Below are 26,171 nucleotides of genomic sequence, written 5' to 3'. Positions count from 1 at the left end.
TAACTTTTGTTTTTTTTCTGTTTTAGTTATCTGAAACCGTGGCAAAATCCCATCCAGGAAGCAACGTATACTACGACGACATTAGCCAGGTGCTGAACGGAGTGCACAATCAGCATCAGCTGCAGCAACATCCGCAGCAACAGTCCGGTCACAACGGCACCATGAACGGTGGCGGCAATGGCCCAATGGGAACGATTGTCAACGGTGGAGGTGGTGGTGCGGGTGGAAGCAGCAGTGTGAGCGGCACCGGCAGCAGCATCGGAAGTGGCGTGGACCTGTCCTCCTCCACACCGAGCTCGGCCTCGCCCGTATCCACCGGCAGTAGTAGCACTGCAGCGGCCCAGCAGCAAGCCCTTATGGCGCTGCAGAACAGCTCCAGCCTGCCGGAACTGCAATGCCAGGTGACGCAGCTGTCCGATCGTGTGCTGCGCGAGCAGCGACGCCGCCGGTCGCTCGAGCATGCCGTCAAACGGTTGACGGAGGAGAACCGCCGGCTGCAGGACGAAAGTCAGGCCGCGGTGCAGCAGTTGCGCCGGTTCACCGAATGGTTTTTCCAGACGATCGATCGTCAATCGTAAAGAGGGCGGGTGGCTAGGTCGGTAAATAGCAAACAGTGAGCAATTCAGAACAGACACACACCCACAAACATGTCATGTCTTCCAAAGCGTGATCGTCTTATAAAGGGAAGGAAGGGGGGAAAACATTGACATTCGTTTTTTTTTCTTATATTTGACCAAAAATTATGTACATAAAGCGTCTCGTGTGTGCACGCTTTTAGCGAACAAACGAGTATAACATTTATATATATATATACACACATACACAGAAACACAGTAAGAAGCACCTCTTACAACAATACTATTTGTAGGACGTTAGTGGTTTAGATTTTTTGAGCACCAGTATAAAGGACGTTAAATATTCTGTACACACACTCAACACAACACAGCAGGAGGAAGTGTCTTTTTGCAGATGAGACGAGGAGAACATTGATATGGGTGTATGGGCCCTGTTTTATAGGATAAGAGATTCACCTTTGTATGAAGTGAGTGAGAATTGGGAAGAAGCAAATTTCTCCTGCAAATCACAACAGCAAACACCAATTACGTGAACTAGAATGTAGTTAACTATATACAGCCCAATTTACATAAATATGTATGTAGGCGCAACAAAGGATACCCGCAAGAAATCGTAGCCTCTACCAGGCGAGGTGTGGTGCGGCGAATTTCGTAGATTGCGGTGCGCACCGTATGCGAGCGATAAGGACAAATATTATGCCAAAAATGCCTCTTCTTCATAAAGTGTACTGTTCTACTATTATACTACTTACCCCCACTTTTTCCAATTTGCTAAAGGTATTTTGTATGATTTATTTGTTGTGTATAGAAATCAGCATTAGTAGCAGTCGTTCTTAATTTATCTCTTTCTCTTTGCGTGTGCGAACATTCGATGTTAAATCAGAGTGAGCACCACGTGCCTGCACCACTAAACGGTATTTTGAAACGGAAGGAACAGTTAGGAATTTTAGAAACCGCCCCCGGACCAGCAAAATATATTATCCAGTGTTTGTGGAATTGTGTGTTATTTGTAACCGTTTTCGGTGCTCTTTGCACAAAGGGGTGTTTGGTGCGGCCAGCAAGCTCCTTCCCTTGTGCGGTAACGTTGTTAGTTATAAGCTTCGTTCTTTTTTACGCCAAATCGTGCACAGGACCAACAGAAAGACACGCTTACAAAAGGCAGTACTATTGGGAGTTAGATGGAAATCCCTACCACAATCGATCGGTTTACTATTATAAATATGTTGTTGCTTGAAATTGTAGTGGTTTGAAAAACTAGAGAAAGCAAGAAGAAACATACAGTTTGTGAAATAAATTACTACATACTTTCAATGTTAATTCCACGTAGAGAGAAATCTCCCGCACGGGTGCAACGGCAAACAGTGTAAAGAACAGGCCCTCTTAGTATCTCTTAATTTATGGGTAACACACTACTATCTCTACATTTTTGTTGTATTATATAACTAGACGAGTAAGAGCAATTACATGAAGCGAATCCATGAAGTGAAATGAAATAAAACGTTACTACAGAACTCTTAACTGAATGTGTGATTTTGTTTTGTTTTATGAAATTATTATTCGAAAATTAGTTCATACATTCGAAGAAGAAGAAGAAGAAGAAGAGAAATTACTAAGCCCATTTATTGTTAATACGTCTTGAATATCAGTTTTTCTTCAAACTAACTCCACCAACGGTTCAAATTCAAATCATTATAGCAGCGCCACCCGGGTCGATGCGGCAGCTAGCGTAAGTAGCAGATATTTTTGCGTTTACACTGCACGGATTGAACGCTCGCTGTGGCTGTCATGTCAAAATTGATGGCCGTCGGGATTTCCAGGTGCCGCTGGTTTGTTTACGTTTTATCGCGTGCTCTCTCCGGTGTGCGGTGCTTTTCGGTTCGCTTCCTTTTGGTGGAAAATTCTAAACATTGCCCGTTTCCCCCGGGTGAGTGTGTGTGGTGCTTTTGTTTTACCCACATTTTTACGTATCCTTTCGAGGGAGGGGAAAATAATTGGTGTAGAGGGCTGCAATCGTTTCGCAAACAGAGCGTACAGTTTTTCCCACGGGCAATCTTGAACAGGCAAATTACGCAGCTTCGTGGCAGTGGACGTTGTCGCCGAATGTGCTGTAGTGTTGTTAATAATGCTTTAGTTCATAGAGAATATTGAATGAAATACGTTAGTTCGTGCAGGTTCCATTAGTTCAACTATAATTCCACATTTCAGAGTGGTTGGCTTAAAGTGCTGTGGTTTCCCGGTCGCTGTCTGGCGAACAGCTGTTTGTGTACAAAGTGTTGAGCCCTCGCGTCAAATCTTGCATACGGCGGACAGTTTCAAAAGCGAAGAATAAAAAGCACGTGGTGAGTAATATTTTCATCTTTTAAGTCGTTCTTTAAAAAAACTATTTCATTACATGTACAGCGAGCTGCAAGTTTAGGTCAATGCTACGGCAGGGAATATGAACTATTTCCTTCTATTTCCCGACTGTTTTCTTTCTTATCAATTATCTTTCTAATTGTATAAATACACCTTGATTATTTGTGTTTTTTTGGTCACCATCTGATAAGCTGCACAATCTTCCGCCGTCTGCCGTTGCATTGATTCCGTCAAATATGTTAAAAAGCATGACCAACAAATTGCGAGTGTGAGGTTGCGTCTTCCTTATCAATTGTGAAGGTTTTCTTGGGACTGTTAGTATCATAAGCCCCGTGTTCGTGGTGTAACACGCAGTGATATCGGTCAACTTTGGACATTATGTCAAATACTCAGGAAATGACCGTCAAATGGTGAAGGACGTCGTTCCACCCAAGGCCAATTATGAAACGATTACAAACATTCCCAAAAAGATAAGGCACATACACGTGGACGTAACAATTTTGTAACTTTATTTTAGATTCCTTTGCTTTCCCGCTTTCCCATTCTTCACCGGACGTTTATAAAACGCATACGCAATTTTCTGTTCCATTTTTGTCCCCTCAATCGAAGAACGTCTCCGACAGCTCTTGACACTTTCTCAAGTCATCGGCCTGATTGGTGACAATCTCGCACAGATGATTGAGCAAACACTCCTCAGTGCAGTCGGTCGCAAGCGATGCATCCGCCAGCTTCACCTTGTACTCCCAGTAGCGGCGCAGCTCATCGCGCCCGGCCGGTGTGCCCAGCCGCTGGATCATCGCGTCCACGCCGGCCGGGCTAAGATCGGACAGGCCGTACTCCTCCTGGAACGAGTACATGCGGAACCAGGCCGGACGCTCGTCCGGCGACATGTTGGCGGAGGTTAGATTGTACGCGTACGACTCAAAGTCCGTTACTTCCTGTTTTGGGGGGAAATTAAAGAGAGGAAAAAAGCGGTTAATACTCCATCCTTCAACAAATAAACACCCCCGCGAACTCACGTAAGTCTCCGGATTGACGTAGTACACGACGTAGTTCGGGTTGACGTTCGTGTGCGACGTACCGCTACCACCGTTCCACGCCACGCCAACCGCATGCTCCGGACTTTCGCTCGCGTAAAACACATTAAACTCGTCCTTGTGCGTATGCCCATGGAACTGGGCGCTGATCGTGTCGCGGAAACGCTCCAAAATGCGCCTGTACTCCCGCTGCCACACACTGAAACAATCGGACGAAATGGGCAAATGCGCCAGAATGTGCACCTTCTCGCCCGCCCGCTCCGCCTGCAGCAGCACATCGTGCAGCCACTGCAGCTGGCCCTTCAGTGCGTCCGGCTGGAACAGAATCCACCAGTTGAACGTGTAGCAATCGTTATTGTTCAGCGCAATCACCCGGAACCCGGGCGACACCAGCGCGGTATAGTACCCGCCCAGCCGGATCGTTTGCTGCGCTGCCTGGGGCAACCACTGGCTCCACAGATCGGCCGACAGGTGGTACAGCCAGTTGGTGGAAAAGTCTGGCCGCGTAACCTCCCCCAGCTCGTACACGTTCGTCGGGTGGGCCTCGTGATTGCCGAGAATGTTGTAGACGGGCGTTTCACCGAACGTTTGGCGGAACTTTTCCACCACACGGCTGATCGAGCGCACATTGTACCCGATCGACGTCTCCCAGATGCCGTGATCGATAATGTCCCCGGTGTGGTAGATAAAGTCCGCATCGGCATGCTCTTCCGCCACCCGATCGAGCAGATCTTCAACCGCATTCCACGGTGTATCACAGTTCCGATAGTCGCCCCAGTGGCCGGCACCGGCTGCCGGATCCTCCGGCACTCCCTGCGACTCACGGCAGCAGGCAGGAGCGCCACATTCCGCATTATACCCGGGCCGATAGTTTGGGTCAAAGTGAAGATCCGTAATCTGTACGATCTTCAGATCGTTCAGTCCACGCTGGGGAGTGCCCGCTTTCGATGCGGTCACGGGCGTTCCATTCGGATCCAGCTCCACCTGCCACTCGGTAAAGGTGGGATCATCCAGCACACAAGCTCCCGATTGAAACACGACCGCACACAGCGACGCCGAAGACAGTTCCGGCCGATTGTCGACAATGTACAGGATCGTGTCAATGTTTAGATCGATCAACCCGCGACAGATCGATTCCTCCTGCAGATTGAGCATGGTGCAGAGTTCGACCGTCGTGTTGAACACTTCCTCCCGCGATGCACCTTCACGGCGGAACTCCAGCACCGAGCCGCCAAATCCGCGGCAGATCGCACACAGCGGTCCTTCCCGAGCGGTGGGCAGCTCGCGGATCTCCTGCGCTCGCTCACTTTTCCCGATGGCGGACGCTGCGATCAGGTGGCGGAAGTGGGGCGTCATGGAGCCTTGTTGCTGCCAGCGGCGGAATTCCCGCGACACTTGCTGCTCAAACGACTCTGCAAAGCAAACAAAAAGGAGGTTTCGATTGATAATGCTACAGGCCTGACGATAATCTTGTTTATGGCACAAGCTCCCGTAGTAACCCCCCGTGAAGAGGAACGTGCCTTACTTAGGGAAACACGATAAGATTAAGGCAGATCGAGTGTTTGTGTTGATTTATTTTGCGTTTGTAGGGTTCGGCCGGAGATTGATTGCCGCCAATGTGCGTCAAACGGGAGTTGTTTTTGAAGCGGCACTGCTCACTTACCGTAAAACTGTTGCAGCTTCTCCACCGTCTGTTTGTATCCTTTCGGCTGCAACCGGTCACCCCGTACGGTGGATGGCTGCAGCACCAACACCACCAGGCACAGCAGCGCTGCCCCAAGCAGCACCGACACTTGACACTTCATTGCACTAAAAACGGGCTGCTGCTGCTGCTAAGTTCACGCGCTGCCCCAGGTGTCCAGCACACTATAGAGTGCTATCGCTCGGTTGTGGAGCGTTTTTATACCAGCCGGCGGGTTGATAAGAAGGCATTTAAGCAAAATGCGCCACAATAATTGCGCTACCGTTTTGAATGGATGGGACAGATGGGGTGGGGGGAGTTGGAATTCGCGTGCACATACAGCAGGGCACAACAGCAGCACCCGTATCTCGTGATTAGAAACTTGGACCACTTGAGAGGTGCCAATCTGGGAAGGAGGGGCGGGGGGAAACTCCGATACGGGCTTTGAGTTGAATCGTACGATCTTATTAAAGGATCTGTGGCTTTTTGGAGCTTGAGCTTGGCCGTAAACATTGGTTGATCACGCAAAGAAGATGATGCCCTGGATGCGGACATTGAACGGAGGAACTTTGAGGTGTATGGCTGGCTTGGGGTGCGGATATTGGCATGAATTTATGATGCACCCGCGTATTAATAGCGCTGGGACATGATCTGGCTGGCTGGTTTGCTTACTCGTGAGATAGAGCATTGCTGTACATCGAAGGAAAGGTGTGCGTTATCTGGGTTATTGCTGTAAGACGTTCTCCCTTTTTGCTGTGATTTGTGCTCTGGACACAGTTTTTTATGAGGGTTCTTGATGTTTTATTTGATCAGATAGGCATTCAATCGATTGCAAACCGCGATAAATGAACGGCTTATTAACTTGCTTGCTGCAAGTGTTCGGGTTCGTAGTCTCGTACACCCCAAAGCAGCTCATACGCAACTCAACTGTTAATTTAGACCTCAGTCACCTAGTTTTATTTACAGCAATACCACTGATTACCATTAATGGATGCTTGTTTGCAATAGCAATTAACATCCAATTACTTGGTAAAACCAACATGGCCTGGAACAAAACAAAAATGCAAAATTCTATGAAATTGAATAGATTAATAATTCTACGTTGTGGTTTTTGTTTTATAGTTATTTCAAAAACAATAACATTCATTTCATTACATGCTAGAATGAATTTTCTTCATCGAATATTGACCGATTTACAATGAGTGATATGAGTGATACAATGAGTGACCTGGATTCGAAATGAAAATTAGCACTTTAACTTGGATTGCCTGCCAACTACAGTCTGAACCAGTGATGGGAAAAAAGAAGATTTCGTCGGAATCGATTTCGGCTAGCTCCTAAGTTTTCTGGAATCGATTCCGCATAGTAAGTCCGGAATCAGGTTGCAGAATCGATTCCGAAATCGGCTCCGGAATCGGATCCGGAATCGGCTCCGGAATCAGAATCAGCTCCGGAGTCGAAATCGGTTACGGAATTGGCTCCGGAATCAAAATCGGCTCTGACATCGGAATTGACTTCCAAATCAAAATCGTCTCCGGCATCGGAATCGACCTGAGAATCGCAATTTTCCCGGAATCAGGCTTGACTCCAACGGAATGAGGCTTGACTCCAGAAATGGAGTTAGGTTCGGAATTAGAATTAGTTTTTGAATTGAAATAAAAAGTGTGGGGAGCGAAATAGGTCCGGGAATCTCCATGAGAATAGATCATTTACAAGTAAATTTTGATTCTTTGCCGCTATCAACACGTCGCATCATTGGACCCAAACGCCTATTCATGGCTGGTATTATTGAATCCGTTCGTAGCGGCGGCGTACGTCCCGACACTCATTTTCCTAACGTACTAGATGGTTGCTACAGTTATTCACCGTGACGTTGTAGGAGCGGGCTCAAGAAATGCGTTGCCATCCCTAGAATTTCATGTGAGCGCCGTACGTCGCCGCTACGAACGGATTCAATAATGCCAGCCCATATGAAGATGCCGAAACCGACTCCGTTTCGAAGCCAATTCTGATTTCGGAGTCAATTCCGATGTCGGAGCCGATTTTGATTCCGGAACCGATTCTGGAACCGATTCCGACTCCGGAGCTGATTCTGATTGCGGAGCCAAATCCGATTCCGGAATTGATTCCGGAACACGGAATCGGAATCGGGTAGCTCCGTAGGACCACTAGTCCGAACTCACTGGTTGTACTTCGATTCCCTGCCAACTATTGAATTTTTGCTATTTAGTTGACACGTTTTTGCATATTTTGCTCAACAAGCCATGAGATTTTTGTTGTTTTAATTAGATGCTTTTCAATTAAACTAGTCAGCCAACTGTTGAGCGTACCACTAAAAAGCGCTCAACTGTTGTATTCTGACAGTGTACGTTTTATGCGAAACTGTTAATTCAATTAACAGACAGAGTTCTAGAAGATATAAAAATGTAGACTCGATATTGAACGACTTTACAAATGAATTATAACTCTGAAAAAGTTCATAAAGATGCAATCAAACCTGTTAACGCCCCAGCATGACCACGTGGGCAAGTTTGCGTAGAATCCAAGCGGGAAACCGTTGATTGCGCTGCTGCTCCGTTGCCATGGTTGCATACCTCTGCGTATTGCAGAGAGCTCTTTGCGCGTTCGTTGCTCGTTGACCATTTAATTCCCACTACACACTGTGGTTGGCAAGGGCCTTCTTGCAATAACAAGCTTTGTTAAAGTAGTGCATTTCAAACCCTTCTAATGCTTCGACGGGGTCAGCACAGAAGCGATTATAGCAGCATTGTTAAAAAATGGTCCTTTTTTCCCTATGTCCTATTCAATTCTTGGTATTTTCTCTCTTCTCGACAAATTCTTGCCAAGACCGGCAAGCTACAAGGGACACAAACGCGCCCCGGTGTACTGCCACTTGAGAATATGATGAGAGCTTTGCTTGCTGTGTGAATACTACCACTTGCTGCCTTTCAACAGCCACCGATAAGGGTTCTTTCACAGCGTCCCACTACCACCGACCCAGCGGTATTTGGTGTTCGATGGAAATCAATAGTTTTTCGAGCGAAAAGAGGAAAGATTAAATATGCATCGTTTGGTATCGAACCATTTGCCATCGGTTCGGGTAGGAAGCGCATCGTTGTGGTTGTTACCGTTCCTTCGTTCGTACCGTTTACTTGCTCTCTGATAGTTTGCTATAGTTGGGTCGGGTTTCCTCCACCCTGCATTTGTGGAGCATCCGGAAGAGGTTCGTGGTTAATGTGCTCGTTTGCGGAAACGGTTGATTACATCGGGAGAGAAGATTAAAGAGTTTCCCGGAACTTGTAATCACCATGCACCACCTAGCTGAAGGGATGGAAAAATCTTGCAAATAAAAGCGCTAACGGCTCCTTCTACCAAAGGATATTAGTACACAATTGTGCATAAATAATGAAGGACGCTTTTGCTCTTTCGCACGCGTGCTATAAATCAATAATTGAAACAGATCAGAGGCGATAACACACTGGCGAAAACACAGAGCAACAACATCGCTCAACGCGGATAATCTATCCCATCATCTTACCGGGTACAACAGCATCGAGCATCGATTGATTTGGATTGTTCGCCCGATGTATGAGATAGTCGTCCAATTAAAGATTAATAGACGGAAGCGGTTGCCACAGACACCTGGCAAAGGAGTGGGGTTCGGGAGGTCGATTCTTCTCGCCAAAAAGAGAGCCAAGAGACGAAGAACTTATTGCCTTTGCAGCCTTTTGGCCGCTGTGTGCGGGCAGCCGGGTCAGGAAGCAGGCAATCCGTCATTCATCTGCGGAATTATTTATCTCCTCAACGCCTTGATTCGATCGGCGGGGAGGAGAAGGAGATGTCCGTGCGTGTGATAAGGTTTGTGTTTGAGCATCTTTCCAAGAGTTCATCTTTTTCAAGAGTTTCCATCAACGTTCTTGGGGAGAGGAGCTGTTGGCCTTGGTCGGAAGGAATCAACCGAGGCAGCCGAGAACGTCAAATATCGTTCCATTGCTGGGGGAAAACCCCATCGTGTAGGATGAACAACCCGAGCTAAGGGGAGTGGAATGGGATAGTTTTTCGCGCGGAATGGGCGGTAGGGAAGGATCTATTTATTCGTCTGCCAAATCCAAAGACTCTCCCCCACCGGGCGGATGATTTATTGGTGCTGATCGGTTGCGAAGAAGCCCGGCAGCGAGCGAACGTGGGACAGCAACGGTGGGCAGTGGATAAAGCTAGAGCAAACCTTGCTACTGCTGCTACTGCTGTTGGTGAAAGGATGAATTGGGAAGCTGTTTTTCCTTCCTTCTTTCCGTCACATCTCCCCATAACTACTCCAAAAAGGTTAACGTTATCGTTCCAACTAGTAGCACATCCTGGAGCTGTGGGTGTGTATGTGTGTGCGTGTTTGTTGCTTTTTTATTGCTTGTTTGTTTGATGCTTTTCGTTCGTTCGTCGATCGTTTTCAATTTATTTTGGTAGAACACACACGTGTTTGTGTCTGCGTGTGTATGTATTTGTGAGGATTTCTATTTCTGCACTTGATGGCGATAAAGATGGCTACAGGTTTGGCTGCGGTTGCTACGCTACCTACTACCCGTGCCTCCCCTCTCCTGTCGATGTCGATGAAGAACGAGTCGAACGAGTCGGAAGTGTATTTAACGGGCTTCTAGAGGCGAGGCGACTACTATGATCGATCACCGTCAATTTACTTTCACCGCACCTGGTTTGATTGAGTGGAGCAAGCGTTTGATGTGGGGTGGGGTGGATTTTTTGTAAAGAACAGTTTGGATTGCTTTTAGTCGTTCGATAGTTTGGTAGAATCTTGGCAGAAAAAATGGCGAAAGAAAAGGGTTTCTGTGTTGTTGTGGTTAGTTATGATTAGTTCACAAACAAACCACCAGTTGCCTTGTGGAAGTGGGATTAAAAGCTTTGTTGAGCCCGTTGATCCCAATCAATCTTTCAAGTTGCAGTGATAGACGGATAAAACTGGGTTTAAAACCGGAGATTGTATCATGCGGATTGCATAACAGTTGCTTTGCTGCTATGCGGATTGCATACCTTGCGGCGGTCGACGGACGATAGCTAACAGTTGTTGTGGAGATTACACATAGTTTTCTTGTCCAATAACAGTGATTTTCCATTGATTTTTAAGCCTCTAAAAACATGCTGCTTAAACCTAAATCCTCTTCGGTTGACAATAGACTTATCTTTCTTTATTTGTAAAGTAAAAAAAAAATCCCGCAGTTCGGTAAAAAATAAAAAAAATGTTGGCGACGCAAATCTGTTTGCTTTCTCGTGGCGGCTTTTTATCACTGGATGGCAAACAGAGACGCCGAGGTTTGCATTGGAAAAAGGACTTTCCATCTCAGCACGTCTTTATGCTGCTTTCGTGGATTTCGAAAAGTCGAAGCGTTGACGAATGGTTTACAACTGAAGGTCAGTTCTGAACTGAAGGTTCGTGTTCGACCGTACAACATCTGACAACGATTAAGTTTAATCCGGTACGCAAAGAGGACCATAATCATAATCCCGCTGTCTGTCTGTCATTCGATGCAGCATCGGGTAACCTCAGCTCGGTTTGGTCCATCATTTCCAGCCGCTCATCAGCTCAATTAAGGGCCCATTTTTCATGTGATGGATTATGTACTTTACCTTTTTTATTTGAATACTTGGTGTATGTTGGCGAATAAATTGGAAATAAGGTTGCAAATTCGAGTTTGAATACAATTTGAAACACGTATTTTATTGCAGTTAAAGTTTGTAGGTTTATAGAGGTACAGTCCTTATTACTTTTCACTCTCAAAAATGGCTTTTTTTAACATGAAAAGTGGAATAACAGTACAAGCTGTTAACCCTATAAATTGTTCGTTAACATCATGACCAGATTAGAACGTAATATTAAACCAATAAGATCATTTTTTTCCGATTGGAAAAGAACAGGAAATGAGGAAAAACTCTGCCAACAATATTATCCGCCCTTATAACTCCAATCTGATGATATTTTTATGCCTCTTTCCTTTTTCCATTGGCATAAAACTGCATCCCATGAATAGCCAATTTTGCTATTTCCAATTTTCCAACACCCGACCCGCGATGATGAATTTCCTGCACCAATGTACTCCTCCAATGTCATTTGAAGTCTTTTTTTTGCAGCTCGTATTCTTCCCTTTCTACCGGTGCGCGATATTGAAGCGGGATCATCTTAACCCAGCCGCACAAATCCTCGCATCGTGATGGATCGAAAACAGCAAAAATGGGAGCAGCACAACAAAACAATATGATAATTTAATGTATTTCCAACGAGTCATCGTGATGAACGAGGACGGCGAGGAGCCAACCGGGTTGGCAAAGCAATAAAGGTCACGCTGCGGGTGCGGTATAAAACGGCTGGCACATCCGGATCGGCCAATCGCCGGCCGGCGGTATTGAAGGGAAGGGAGGATGTTTTTGCGTTTCACTTTTTTATTACTTTGTATGCATAAATCCTCCCGTGTAACACCGGAAGCTGTGTCCTGCAAGCGGGCCGCAGTAGCGACACAGGCTTGGGAGGGGGCTTGGGATTTGAAGGTGTGGGGGGTGACTGAGGGGATAAATCTTCGCCTCTGGTGCCATCGGTGTGGCCTCGGTGTGGACAGTACGGGTTTATATACTTCCCTTTCGGGCAAAAGTTTTGCGCCCGGTCAGAAAACCGGCTGCCCCGCACGGCAAGCTGGAGAGAGATTGTGTGTGTGTGTGTGCAGTGCAGGAAAGTGTATAAAAGTAATATAAACAACCTGAAATGGATGGAGAGAGGAAAAAAAGAAATGTCCCCCTAGTTTCCTCATCCAATAATTCAAACAGCCAAACACAATCAAAACGGCACTCGTGCTCTCTTCCTCCCCCATTCTTTGGGCCCGTTTTGCGTGGCCGATACACAACGCATTGTGTTGTGTGCCTGAAAGTGGACAGGCAAAGTAGGAGCGTGGACATTAAAAAAAAGAAGAAACCAGTCCTTGGCAGGAAAATGGACACGCTGTACGACTCTTTAATTTTCCGCCATATTTACTCTGTCCATGGAGCAAGAGGGAAAAGCGAGGCACTTGATTCCGTTGCATGATGAATCTCTGCATTGGAAATGGAGTAAGCCAATGCAAAAGTTTGTGGAAAATAGTTACAGGATCAGGAAGCGAACGAAGGCTGTGATGAATGTACCGTTGAATGACCGGGGGAGTGTTTTGTTTGAATAAGATTTTTTCCCCTCTCTTTCCCCATTTTTATGCCATTTTCATCGCCATGCTGTGCCTTTTTTTGTTGCAGGGTGGTAGTAAAATTTGAAAACAAAGCCGGTTTGTTTTTTTATGGTAATATTAAACTCAGTTGCCTCTTTCTGTCTCATCGAACTACAACACGCAGTCAGTCAGACAGAAGATGTTGATGGAAAAAAGGCAGATGAACGAAAAAAGGGACATATGCAACACCATTCCATCTGTGAAAAGTGCGACGCAAAGAAGCACACTCTCCGCACTGTGTTTGGTGGCCGGAAAATTAAGCCGGAAAAGCCTCCGACAGCGACGATTTTACTACTTACGATGTGATGGCTGGGAGAGAGAGAGAGAGAGAGGAAGAGTGTTTGTATGTATGTGTGTGTGTGTGTGTGTTGGTGTCGTTTGCGAATTTTCGGAACGCGATTTGCGCCGACATAAACATAAAAGTTAATATGACGACTTTTCTCCTCCCAGACAAACGCGCCCCCCCAAAGCAAGTGCTACGCTACGCATACGGTTGTTGTGCGTTGATGTTGTGATAAAGCGGTGGGATTTCGATTTCCAGGGTAGAGAAAGGAGGAGGAGAAGTATTAGGAGAAGGGAGTAAAAATGGAAATTCAACACAGACTTTCCGCAAATTAGACATTGTTGTTGTGGCGGGCAGACGGGCGAGAACGTGTTGTTGCGTTGCGTTGCTGCGTAAATTTGCTGCCCGTAGCAAAAGGGAAGCTGCTGGGCTGCGTAAGGTGAGCAGGAAGGATTTGAATGACTTAAATCGTCTCACCCACCCTCCGTTGTTGTGTGTGTGAAATGTTGTGGTGGCTTAATTCGATTTCCTTTCGCAACTGCTTTTTATTCGTTTATGTCGGCAAGTATAAGCGGAAAGCAGGATTGCCTCTGAGAAGGAAATTTATAATCCGACTCTCCTGTTAAAAATGTGAAAAAATGCACCTTTTTCAACCTTAAAATAGAATCAAAAGTCTTTTTTTATACTAAAGTGCTATCGACTGTTTGAATGCTGTTCCTATCGCAGTACAGGCACCGATCGATTACATCTTAAAAATACACAAGCAGCGGCACAATAATCCATAATTATGTGCATTACTTTCACCATAACCGGATTGCCGGTGCCGGGACTTTTCACTTGGTGTATAGGCCATTGGAACGGAATTAATGCCCTACAGGTTAGCAGCGCGCTCACCTTTGCCCTTTGAGCACCTTTCGCCCACTCAGCCACACATAATGAACGACGCCTCGCTCGCATTGTATTTCCATTATCCCGTTTTTATTTTTAGCCCTTCTCACGTCGTCTATTTGTGTCATTTGGTCTTTTCTTTTTCCTCTTCAAATGAGTAATAGTTTTAGCAAAGAGGGAAAAGGCTCCCGCCCAAGATGGTAAGCCATATGGCAATCGATTAGAAGCGAGGCAGAAACGTACCAAGCACACGACGTGACTACGCGACTATTCATGCCGACGACGGTTTCCTAGCTGTGACGTCAGAGTAGGCTAGGAAAAGAAGGGCCATTCTTTGCGCCCGAAAGGTATGCAAAAGGATCGTCACGAAGCGGGCACTTGGATGGGGCGGTTTGCGTCGAACAATGAGGAAACGAATCCTTACCACCTTTGCACTAATCAGTATCCACGTCGTTTCGGACCTTACGGAAACTGGGTAACTTTTGGAGCAGCTTGGGAACAACTCGCTGGAAAGGGAGGGAGTGTGTGAGAGTCAGTCGTGCCTGAGGCGCTTTCGCCGTTGTGTTTAGGGTTTACGTAAAATTTTACTCCACCCTTGGGCATACTAACGGATAGCGGGGTAAAAGAAGAGGATAACACCAAAAACCCACCCGATTTCAAACAAGCAGTATGGTTTGTTTACGTTCGACAACAAGGAAACTGGTCATGCGCGGTTGTGAAGCGGGTGGTTCGGGTTTTTGCTCCTTCTTTTTGAGCGATTCTGGATTTAAAATGCAATTTTGTTAATCTTAGACGTGAATTCTATTTACAATAAGCTCTTAATTGTCACAATATTTCACTTACCTGCTTGAAAAATGTTCTTTTTTTGGAGGTTGTTTGTTCCCACTCTTACCGGCTTTTACGTGTCCGTCTGCGCACTCAAGCGCTCGAACCACGCCGTGTAAACGCGGTCGCGCCCCTTCGAGCTTTCCCCTTCGATATTGATAAAACTTCGTGCCGAATGGAATGGAGGCGCCGCGCGCGTGTTGGCATTTTTCGGCCGAGCACACATTCCCGTGCGTTCGGAGCCCTCTCGTGATGGCCGTTCGGCCGTTCGGCATTCGTCCGCTAACGCTTGCCAGTAGTGGTGCTTAGTAGTAGCTGAGCCGTGCAGGAAGTCGGTTGTCCGGGATTGGTCGTCTTCGGGCCGCGGTAAGGTTTGCGTCCAGCGGTGCCATCAGGACACAGTATAGTGTAACAAAACGGTGCATCCGGCTCGCGTGCTCACACACAGCCACACAGTTACACAGACACACCCAAATTGCCTGACCGCCACGCTCCAGCGTACAGTGCTGGAAAGAGTTCGAAACACGCTTCCGGGCCAGGAGTCAGAGCCATCCTTGCAACGAATCGGTTTTGTTGAAGTGATTTAGAGAAAAAAACGGCATTAAAAGTTCCTTACCAACGAAACTGCCCGCAAGTGAATATGCTGTGAGTGAAAATCGGTCCATGTCCGACTACTTACGGTGGTCTTTCTTGAAACGAAAAATAGAAAAGCCTCACCGCTCCCCCGCCGGTGTGCGTGCTAAGGTTCGGCTTCGGTTACTATGGCTCGCTGAATGACACGACAAAAACGGAAATATCCTTCGTACACCGCGTGCGTACGTAATCAAGCCCGTATTATCCTCGTACACTCCGGGTCGTGTTTGGTGAGATGGTGGCGGTGAAAAACGAGGACGTGGAAAATTGTGCCCATTTTCTTTGCCACGGTAAAGTGATACGGCGCTCGCTTCCTAGTGCTTTGTAGTGTGCTCCGCACGGTGCTGGTTGGTTGGTGGGCGAAAACGAAACATTGAAGCCGTCGACGTGGCCTTTTTTTTCGTGTATTGGTGTAAGGTCGCAAGAACGACCAGAGAGCGACTACTGTTGGGGGCTGTTGGACTGTTTGGGTGGATCGACAAAATAGACCTTCGATTTATGCAATCCGCAAGACCGCCACCAATTCCTCAAAGCGAGTGAGAAAGCACACACACAGACACCTACAAAACGGATGGTTCACGTTCAGCTAGAGACGATGAGCAGGACTGCCGCCGCTAGCAACGTCACGCAGCAACGAAGCAGCAGAGGCACTACAACTTCGCCGCCAACTACGTGAAACGTCAACGAACGGGAAGGACTACTCAAACTATTCCCCGTGCGTTCTTTCCCTTTCCAGTTCTGTGGCTGATTTTCCCCCCCGATTACTATTTGTCACCCTTTTCTCGTCTGAGTGTCGGTGTGTGTGTGTCCATCCTACTAAATCTTTCACTCCTCATCTATAGCTCCATTCTGGTCCTTTTGGTGTCGGTATCGCGCGCGAGCAACAGGAGCGGCTTGTGTGTACGGTGTGAAACCGTTGGTGTTGAACAGTGTTGGATCACGATGCCGCTTATGTAATTTCGTGCAGCATGGAAGGAAGTTTGCGCTAGTGTGTGTACGTGTCTGTGTGTGGTTCTTTTCGAGAACGAGCGGCAGTGGTTGTGTAATGGTTCGGCAGCGAACATCGGGCGTGTTTGGTTCGGTAGCTCGGTAGAGACGAAGCGACAGTGTAGATGTTTTGTGGTGTGGTGACTGCGACCCTATCCTGTTGCCCATAGTAACGCATCCTTTCTCCGGGACGGCTAACGTCCCGACACCTACACACTCCGATTGCTCTTATCACGCTCTATCTAAATCGCTTCAGCTGCTTTGGAGCTGACATAGGACACACACACACACACTCGGAGTTACTTGAAGTAAGTGAAGGCACAGTATTGCCGTGGAGGGTGTCGGTCGCGTGTGTGATGTGCAACTAACCGTAACAAGGGGTTACACCACCCCAGTGCAGTGCCGAACGAACGAGCGAACGTCGTAACCGATCTTATGAAACCGTTCGCCGGGGACGCGCGCCATAGGATGCCCTTGTCCGGTCACTGTAACGACGCTGCTACCACCACCCTCTACCTTTCCGGGACCGTGTATCATGCTCACGGAGTCTATCGTCGAGCGTGCGACGCCCCACGACAAGAGCCACCAGCAAGGACTGCGGAGAAGCAACCGAATCGCAGCCGCCCCGACCGAACCACAACCGGCCAACGAAACCGGCAGCAAAGTGTACTCCTTCAGCACCGGTCCCACCGGCAGCAAACCGTCCTCAACTTCGATCCTTCAGCGTGTCCGCCAGCAGCTCTCCAAGCGGGCGCGTAAGCTAACGCGCAACCGGTTCTGCTCGTCCCAGGACAACCTTGGCGCCTCCGAGTACCGCAAGGATCGGCGCGTTCACGGACTACAACTACCACTCCATCCACTCCAGCTCGTCGGGTGGTTTGCTTTGGCCCTGTTCGGCTACTCCACGTTCGGTGTGCTGATACCGGCCCTAGAACCATCCCTCCAGCCTCCGCTCTACATCGCCCTGACCGGCCTGTACCTGCTGCATCTCGCGTCCCACCTAACCGCCCTGCTGCTCGATCCGGCCGATCCCGAGCTGCGACGTATCGCGCCCGCCAGCAAGACGGTCGTGCCCGAGTTCGACCGGACCCGGCACACGCACGTGATCGAGAACGGGCGGTGCCACCTGTGCAACATCCGGACGACCAGCGCCCGCACCAAGCACTGCAGCGTGTGCAACAAGTGCGTCGGCACGTTCGATCATCACTGCAAATGGTTGAACCATTGCGTCGGTGGCCGGAACTATGTCGCCTTTCTGATGTGTGTGGTGAGTGCGGTCATCGCGGCACTGGTCATACTGGCCGCCGCCCTCGTCGAGATCGTGCTGTACCATGTGCAGCCGGTCGGGTGGCTTAATCTCGCCTGGTTCGGGCTGGTGCAGGTGGCCGATCTGCACACCACCACCACCACCACCACCACTGCCCCGATCGGAGCGGACGATGGGGGGACGACGGGCGCTGTCGAGCTTGAGTTGACCACCGCCGCCGGTACGGCGGGCGATGATGCGACCGGTGGGCTGCTGTTTGAGAACTTTACCACTTCCGCCCAGGACATCCTGCTCAATGGGACGGTCGGGGGCCTCTTTGGCGGTTCGGCGGTTGGGAACGGTACCGGCACGACCGTGGAGGCGGCAGCGAACACGACGACCCAACCGGCCGTCGCGGAAGGTATCGGGCTGCATCACACGGTGTTTTTAGTGTTTGTGGCATCGCTGGGAATACTGGCGGCAATTGCCGCTGGGCTACTTTTGCATCTCTGCTTCTTTCACATCTACATCTCGTTCTTGGGTCTTACGACGTACGAATACATACGCAACAGTCGGCAGGCGGCGGCAGCGGCGGCTCAGCAGAACGGAGCAGGCGGCGGCACGACGCACCTGTCCAATGGGCCACCGCAGCTCGGTGGAGCTGACGCCGCAAAGCACAACACCCTCTTCTCCAGCTGCACACACGCCGGAACGCGCAAGTTCCCCGAGGTGTACATCTGCTCGTCGATCAATCAGAAGACTAACGCCACGATCAACGCATCATCGGCTGGCGTATCGTTCGTGGGACGCGGCAGTGCTGCCAACACACAGACTCACGCATCCGCCATCATTCTGCCCGGTCAGCTAAACGATCTCAACCGGGTGCGACCTCGCACGCTGCACTGTTGCGATAGTGGTAGTACCGAGTGTCGCAACAACATCACCGCTGCCGGTGTGCGTACACTCACGGCGACCGCTAACGTTGCGTCGAGTTCGACCAGCAGCACCACCACTACGACGTCCACGAACGGTGGCGAAGATGAGCGACGGCGCGAACATCTCGAGCAGCAGCACCACCACCACCATCAGAAGGCTGCCTTCTATCTCTGCTCGATGCTGGAGGACGATCCGCACGAGGAGCCGACGGAAGGGAAGAATACCTCCGGCAACTGTCAAGGCACGCGAACGTTTCACTGCTGCTCGCAGTACAGCCGGCAGATGGCGGCAGCTCACACGTCCTCTACGATGACCACCAACAACAACAACAATCACCATCGGCATCATCACCATGGGAACGATTTTCTTGCCGCAGCAACGGCAGCGACACTGCTCGCTACCACCATGACGACGCTTACGACCACTACGACGACAACGTCCGAGGAGGCGTACATCCAGTACACGGAGCGTTGCTCTTGCTGCAGCTTTCAGATGCAGAAACCGGCGGCAGGACAACCGGCGAATGGGGACTCTACGACCCATCATCTCCATCCGTACGATGTGCATCCCTGTCGGAGGGGAGCCGAAAAGCCGACCCTGGTCGAGGGTGGACGACGGCTGTGCTGTGCGAGCGATAGGCTCGCCACGGTCAAGTCACACCATCGGTGGAAGAGAAAATGGAACTGCTGCTCGAGCGTCCCGGACAGCCCGGACGTGCCGGTGGACATGCGAACCATCTCCGGCACGGTGTCCGTTGCGGGCAGCCGCACGGTCATGAGCGCTCAGTACGGGCTGGAGGAAGCCGGAGGGAGGAATCGAAGTGTGACAGAGCAGCAGCCTGCAACGGTCGAGCGTCACAGCCACGACGCACCAGAACTGACGTGTAATGAAAACTGTGCCAACAATAACTGTAGTAGCGTTAGTGTTAGTAGCACCCGTGCGATCGCAGTCCGCGCGATCAAGGAGCGGGATGATGGTGCGGATGGTGGGTGCGATCGAATCGAGCGGGAAACGTCGTCCGACTCCTCGGCGATACAAATTCTAAACTCCGATGCCAACGGGAACGAGCTGGTGCAGGAGGCGGGTGTACCATCGCCGGCCAGTGTATCCCCCGTGCCGAAACGGCCTCGTGCAAGACTCGTAAGGCCTTGGCCCGTCGTTCGCCTACGACACATGATGCGTATGATCGATCGCTACCGGAGACCACGCTGTCGGACGAATCTGGCGAGCGGCGGTAGTAGCAGCAGCACGACGGTCGTTGCTGGCAGTTCAGGTGGCAGCTCCTCCTCTTCTGCGAGCTCCTGTGTGCAGCATAACGCACTGGTCCGTCAAAACCAGATACGTCCACTGTCGTCCAGTGAGTTCGCCAGTGCACTGCTCACAGTGCCCGGGTTCGGTGCGTCGGCATTGGCAGCGGCGGCAGCAGCGGCAGCCGCTGCGTCCTCCACGTCCTCCAACACACCATCGACATCTTCGTCCGGACCGGGATCTCCCTCTGTGCAGCTGCACTCACTGCTGCCCACGTCAACCATACGCGGTGCGGGAGATTCATCTTCATCTGGCGCAATCACGATGCCAGTGTTGCCGCCACCGGCACGCCGCCGGTTGAAGGGTGGCGGCGGTATGATCTGTGCGGAACAGTTGCCCGAACTGATGGGTGACATTGCGGTGCCGTCCTCCACGTCGGGATCATCCGTCCGCGGTCCGGTGCATCCACCGATGAGCTACCGGCGCAGTCGTCGCAAGAATGTGATTCGCAACCGCAGCCCGACCCTGTCGCCGATACACGAGTCCGGCCTATCGAATCCGACCTCACCCCAGCCCTGTCGGCACGTGTATCCGGCGGCTTCTAGCAGTAATGGAACGCGTCCGCTAGTGGCCACCACTGGCTATGTGGATAACTCCCCGTGAGTGGGTTTAGCTAGCAAATGCTCCGTTCTTTCTCGGTCGCTAGGCAACATCTAAACCCTACATCTTCATCCGTTAGTGCTACGAACTCCAGCGAAGTTATCGGAACGAATGTCTGAAGTGCATCTCTGAGCAGAGAGCTAAACTTGCGAGTGTCGCTGTGTTGTTTTGGGTTGTTATGTAGATGGAAGCGTTAGAATAGGCAGGAATTGTAGGTAGTGTGACGAATAGTAACCCCCGAGGCGACATTGTCGCGGCGCTTGAAGACTTAGATCCGACGTGTGATCCATTTTGAGGCTGACAGATGCAACACAACTCAAGCAGAAGCAGTGTAGTACACAATGAACCCGACTGTATGTGCACCACCGCTGTAGAAGCAACGTTAACGTAAAGCCGTATGCGATACAACGAAAATTTAGGAGAAAACGAAACGAAAATCGCTGAAATTCATAAATCAAAAGCTCTCGAGCGTCCCCTAGAGGGGTCTGTGTGTGTATGTTGTGTGAGTGTGCATCAATCCGGCCAGATTTAGTTGTTGCAAAGTACTAGAAGAGAGCGATGCTTCAAATCGTTAGAGCCGTAGAATATATATATCGAATATCGAGATGCCACGGATGCGTTAGTGTAGATAATCAAAATTATTTTTTATACGAAAAACCATGTCCATAAGGGTTGGAGAGGAGATGCGAATTAAAAAAGTTGAGCGAAGGATCATGAGATCCTCTTCGCGTGTGTCTTGTACGCAGAGACGGATTGTTGCCGAAGCGCGCACTAAGCGTATCATATTAAAGTCCATCGTGTATTGGAAAACGGATAAATTATACAGGAGTGCGCTTTTTAACGTTGTTTGTTGGTTTCGGTGCAAAAAGAAAAGGCAGTTGGAGCAGAAAGGATGAAGGATCATCCATAGCCGGGGGGCGCGCGCTAACCTGGCCACCTTTAGATACGTATGCAGTAATGTAAAAGAGATAAGGATCCTCGCGTTATGTCTCTGTCTGTGTATGTTTGCTTCTTCTGACTGCTAAATAATTCAAGCCCACGTATTGGCCACCCCCCAATACCGTACTCCAGCAACTCGGATTTTCCCGATTCCCATTTGGTTTTTCCTTCTCCTCGTGTAACCCCACAAAAGGTGTAGACCGTGAACCTGACAGGAGAAGGAGTCTGTGTTTTCTCATGATTCGAATTTCATGTACATCCATCAATGTGTGTGTGTGTGCGTGTGTATCTCTGTGAGTGTTTTTGTCGAGTGTGATACTGTGTAATAAGCAATGAAGGGGGCAAAGAGAAGAGAAGAGCAGGAAGAAGGGCTTATACGCTTTTTCTGTACGCGTGTGTCTGTGTGTGTGTTTGTGTACGCAGCGCAGATTTATCAAAAACTCTTAATGCCAATAAATAAACAAAACAGGAGAAACGCGAGAAAGCGAACGAATGAACGAACGGAAGCGAATCGCGAATAATTTAATGCAAAAACCCCTATACCCAAAAGCAAATAGACTACTTACAAGCTAACCCACTTACAGACACACAGCCACACATACACTTCTCACAATTCATGCAATATAAACCAATATCCGAAGTGAGCGCAGTTTGAGAGCAGATACAAAAAAAAACGGGCAAAGCTAATAACCAATGTTTGATAAATCCTGGTATAAAGCAAATCATCAGAGGAAAAAATCCTGAACCTAATCGCGAAAGCAGATGTTGAGTGAGTGAGCTAGCCTTGTAAAGAAGAGAGAGAGAAAGACGTGTGTATGGTAATGCAACGAAATGATAGTGGAAATCGGTGTGCAGATTATTCGTATGAAAAAATGGAAAAAAAACGTCGAAGGGTTTGAGGGGGAAAAACGCATTACCGTAAAATGCACTCAATTCCCGTCAACGTTTGGCAGAAGTCCGATGCAATGATGAGCTAGTTTTTATGTTGCTCTTCAAAGCGACTCATCAAAAAAGCGCACTCATCGGCACACGGCAATGACTGCCACCACATTGGGTGACTGTAAAAAAAAGAAAGAGGAAATTAAGGATAGAAGTTAAACCAAAACAGACGATGCACATCAATGCATTGAGCCGGGGTAGTAGAGCAGGACAGACGATGATTGCAGAATCTATGTTTGTATGTATTGTATAATCCCCTTAACCCACGGAGAAGAGCACGGAGTGTAAAACCGTTCCAAAAATACAAACAAAATAACAAAGAGTGTGATGTGTTGGGAAAGATATATTATATACATAGTAATAAATAATTGTTTATTTGAAGAAATACATAAAATAATAAGAAAAGAGTGAGATGTTGAGATTTTACAATAATGGTGCAACAACTGATGATGACAAAAGAAGAGTCAAACAGAAGGTAATGCTTTTATAGAGTATGTTTGCTGTTTTTAATACAATTTTAAGTTTATTTAAAGTTTAGTTTACATGATGTATGTTCAGTTTTTGGTACATTTTAAGTTATATTTGTGTCTATGTCATTTGTAATAGACCCCAAACATATTTAAGAAGGATTAACTTACAAAGCCACAGGTCCAACCTGCCGTTGTAGCTCACAAAAAGCGGCCTTTCTTCAGGCGAGGCTTCAAAAGATTCGGCCAATTCTTCCAAACCTTAAACTCTAACAAGCAAATGTCAAGAGTCGAAACCATTCTGCAACCATTCGGACCATACGGAATGGAGAAATTCGGATTTTATTGATTCACACAATCCACAAGGAAAGCGCTGGATCTACTACTTGCCGTCCAACCTTTTTCCTATTGGACGGTCGCTGTGTAAGTCCATATCGTTCATTGCATCCTTTTTTCCGTCTTCCTTATCCCAAGAATCGCCACCATTTTCCACGCACCATTGGAGAGATATTTTTCACCAGTTACAAGAAAACTCGCCCCACGTTACAAGTCATGTGCGCGTCCCCCTGCCGAGGAGGGATTGAGCTTTTGGAGAAAGAATTTTCCCGATCGTTGCGTTCGTGACCCGGTTCTGTTGTGTTCGTTCGTGCCTTCTATGCTGATTTTCTCTCTCTCTCTCTCTCTCTCTCTCTCTCTCGCTCTCTCTCTCTCTCTCTCTCTCTCTCTCTCTCTCTCTCTCTCTCTTTCTTTCTGTTCCTTTGAGGCACTTTGTTGCGGAACGGAATTTACACACCGCGGTTTCGAAGGTTTCGCGTAATTTCTTTCGTTATCCGATTTATGGCCCTGCTCTGCTCCTACCATGGTTGTGCTCTTGTGTGATCTTTCCCTTCCCCCAGAGCAGGCACACCAGTCAGAGAAACCACCCCCCCCCCCCCGCCATTCCATTTCGGATGTGGCTTTAATGTTGCGGTTTCCCGTTTAACTTCCCAAGCAGCGAATCGTGGCGGATTTAGCTTGTTAGCTGCCACACAAACCGGGCTCGAGGGCTTATGCCGTGGATAAGAGTTGCTCCGAGTTTGATTGTGCACACAGGCAGAAGACTTTGGATAATTGCAAACGATTGCTGGTACGACTGGCGGGGTACTTTGGATTACTTTTATATGTAAGTGTGTGTGTGTGTGTATAAAGAATATAAAGCAAATAATTGATATGGTTCAGGTATAGAGGACACCACCTTGTTCGTGGTTTACAACATGTCAACGTTTGTCATACGCTTTCTGCTTCGTTTGCGGTGACATATTTCACAAGACAGCACAGCACTTACCGGGTAGGGAAAGATAAGCAGCCGTCTGTTAATGTTCATCAGGCGGGTTTGAAAGCATATTTTTGCCGGAATATGTACGCTCTTCCCCCTTCTTTGACACCCCTCTGATGATTGTAAAAGCATAGAGCAAGCTCTCCCCGTCCCCGTCCAATAATATCTCGCTACAGCTGTGTGGTGACAAACGCCACGGGCTCAAGAAGGTACGCGCGGTCGGTTGTGAGCAAAAATTTATTCACATCATATTCTTTTCGATCAGTTTGGTTTTTTTGTTGTTGCTTGTGGTGCTGCTATTGTGTAGCTGATAAATAGGTGGTACTGAGAAATGAATTCACGCACGGTGGCGCACACCAAGCACCACTACACTACCGAAGGAAGACACTTCTATTAAGCGAGCGAGAGAGAAAAAAAGGATGGGTTGGGTGGATGCGGCTTCTGTTCGTTGCCTTTCACGTGCAGCTACGCTCAGTTTTCGGTGGTAAAAAGCTGTTAAATAATTCATGGCCAACGACAACAAACGACGTAGCAGCAGCAGGAATAGTACATCGTAACAGGAGAAGGACGACGACGACCACGACGACACACAACGTCAACAGCGCACCGTATGGGCAACACGAACATGGCTGGTGTACGGTGTGTCGCATTGGATTGGCTGTGTCATCTTCGCACGGGTGGTTCGACAGACATCCCGGTCGGTTGAGAAATTGAATAAAGTTCTCCCATTCCCAGGGATGTTGCCCCCCCCCCATACAGACGACCACCGGGCGTTGGCTGTGTGGTACACACATGTGTTCAATCCGGCCAAACTGATTGAACACGTGGCTGCTGCTTGTGCTGCGTATTGCGTTTTGGCCCCTGAGTTTGGACACTTTTGCTAGCGTTAGCGTTGTGGTTGTGGATGTCATTAAAAATCGAACCTACTCCTTAATTCATTTTTCGGTGGCTCTTCATTAGTGGCATGTGTTTAGTTCTTTTTGTGCGGGAATCGAATGGCTGAAATGGCTCATTGGAGCTTTGCTTTTTCAACGAACCAGATGGGTTCTTTCTTTCTGTACAGAAATAAATTTTTATTATTATTTTTAGAATTATTATTATTATTATTATTATTTTTTATTATTATTATTATTATTATTTTTATTATTGTTATTATTGTTATTATTAGTATTATAAATATTATTTATATTATTATTATTGTTATTATTATTATTATTATTATTATTATTATCATCATTATTATTATTATTGTTATTGTTATTATTATTTTATTTATATTTTTTTTATTTTTTTTTATTATTGTTATTATTATTTTTATTATTATTATTATTATTATTATTATTATTATTACAATAACTGTAACAGACTTAAACGTTAAGAATTATGCGTCTTAAATGATGCCTGAAATAATCTTGACGTTTGCATATATTAGGTTTATACACACTGTTTAAAGAGCGCTTAAATGGTGCCATGCGTACATCATCGGGCTGCCATACTGTAAGTCTTGGAATCAAATCTTGCGGAGACCGCAATTAGATGCTTTTGTTAGGACTGGTTGTGTGTGACCATTCGGCTTTAATGATAAAACATAATTGCTCAAAAGTCTTTTGACGTCAAAGAACAGCTTAGGTTAATTCCTGGGATTGAATTTAACAGTGCATATATACCAAGTGCAGTAGTACATAACGTTAGAGAGTCATTGGACAGTTCATTTGCTCCAACCACCAAGCTATCTATTGTCATTGGAGGAGGAGAGGTCACTGATCAGTCTCGAGCTGTGCAAGCACCAGCAATTTAGAGTTAACAATAACCATATAATTAAATGACATTGCACACCGACATTGCAGCAAGCATCATTTAACCCTCCTATTCAATCCTAGAGAAGTGCACTGCAGGGAATCTAAATT

At 47.8% G+C, this 26,171-nt stretch overlaps 4 protein-coding genes across 6 annotated transcripts in view; 3 read left to right on the top strand and 1 right to left on the bottom strand.

Moving 5' to 3' along the window:
- LOC120954674 (signal-induced proliferation-associated 1-like protein 1) overlaps positions 1 to 2,093 on the top strand; it is an 84,681-nt gene extending 82,588 nt beyond the window's left edge. For both annotated transcript variants that reach the window (XM_040374807.2, XM_049608159.1), the window contains exon 3: positions 27 to 2,093. In XM_040374807.2, coding sequence (XP_040230741.2) covers positions 27 to 578 — 552 coding nt within the window. In that variant the 3' untranslated portion in view covers positions 579 to 2,093. The remainder of the gene's footprint in view (positions 1 to 26) is intronic.
- Positions 2,094 to 2,366: 273 nt separating this feature from the next.
- LOC120960136 (tRNA-dihydrouridine(16/17) synthase [NAD(P)(+)]-like) overlaps positions 2,367 to 26,171 on the top strand; it is an 85,351-nt gene continuing 61,546 nt past the window's right edge. Inside the window, exons 1-2 of one of the 2 annotated variants that reach the window (XM_049608168.1) lie at positions 2,367 to 2,499; positions 2,781 to 2,914. The gene's annotated coding sequence lies outside the window, so the exon portion shown is untranslated. Of the gene's footprint in view, positions 2,915 to 26,171 lie in introns of both variants that reach the window. The other variant, XM_040384116.2, reaches the window with a different exon arrangement.
- On the bottom strand, positions 3,417 to 5,847 carry LOC120960135 (sphingomyelin phosphodiesterase-like). Its single transcript, XM_040384114.2, has 3 exons — positions 5,631 to 5,847; positions 3,950 to 5,379; positions 3,417 to 3,868 (listed from the first exon to the last, which is right to left on the bottom strand). Exons 1-3 carry the CDS (start codon positions 5,770 to 5,772, stop codon positions 3,530 to 3,532), a joined length of 1,911 nt encoding a protein of 636 aa, XP_040240048.2. The 5' UTR covers positions 5,773 to 5,847; the 3' UTR covers positions 3,417 to 3,529.
- On the top strand, positions 14,955 to 22,893 carry LOC120960134 (uncharacterized). The gene has a single exon (XM_040384113.2). The coding sequence runs from the start codon at positions 17,050 to 17,052 to the stop codon at positions 20,605 to 20,607; it is 3,558 nt and encodes a 1,185-aa protein (XP_040240047.2). The 5' UTR covers positions 14,955 to 17,049; the 3' UTR covers positions 20,608 to 22,893.

The sequence above is a fragment of the Anopheles coluzzii genome, chromosome 3, assembly GCF_943734685.1.
Source record: "Anopheles coluzzii chromosome 3, AcolN3, whole genome shotgun sequence".
In the NCBI taxonomy this organism is placed as follows: Eukaryota; Metazoa; Arthropoda; class Insecta; order Diptera; family Culicidae; genus Anopheles; species Anopheles coluzzii.
This window is presented reverse-complemented; position numbering and strand designations above follow the sequence as displayed.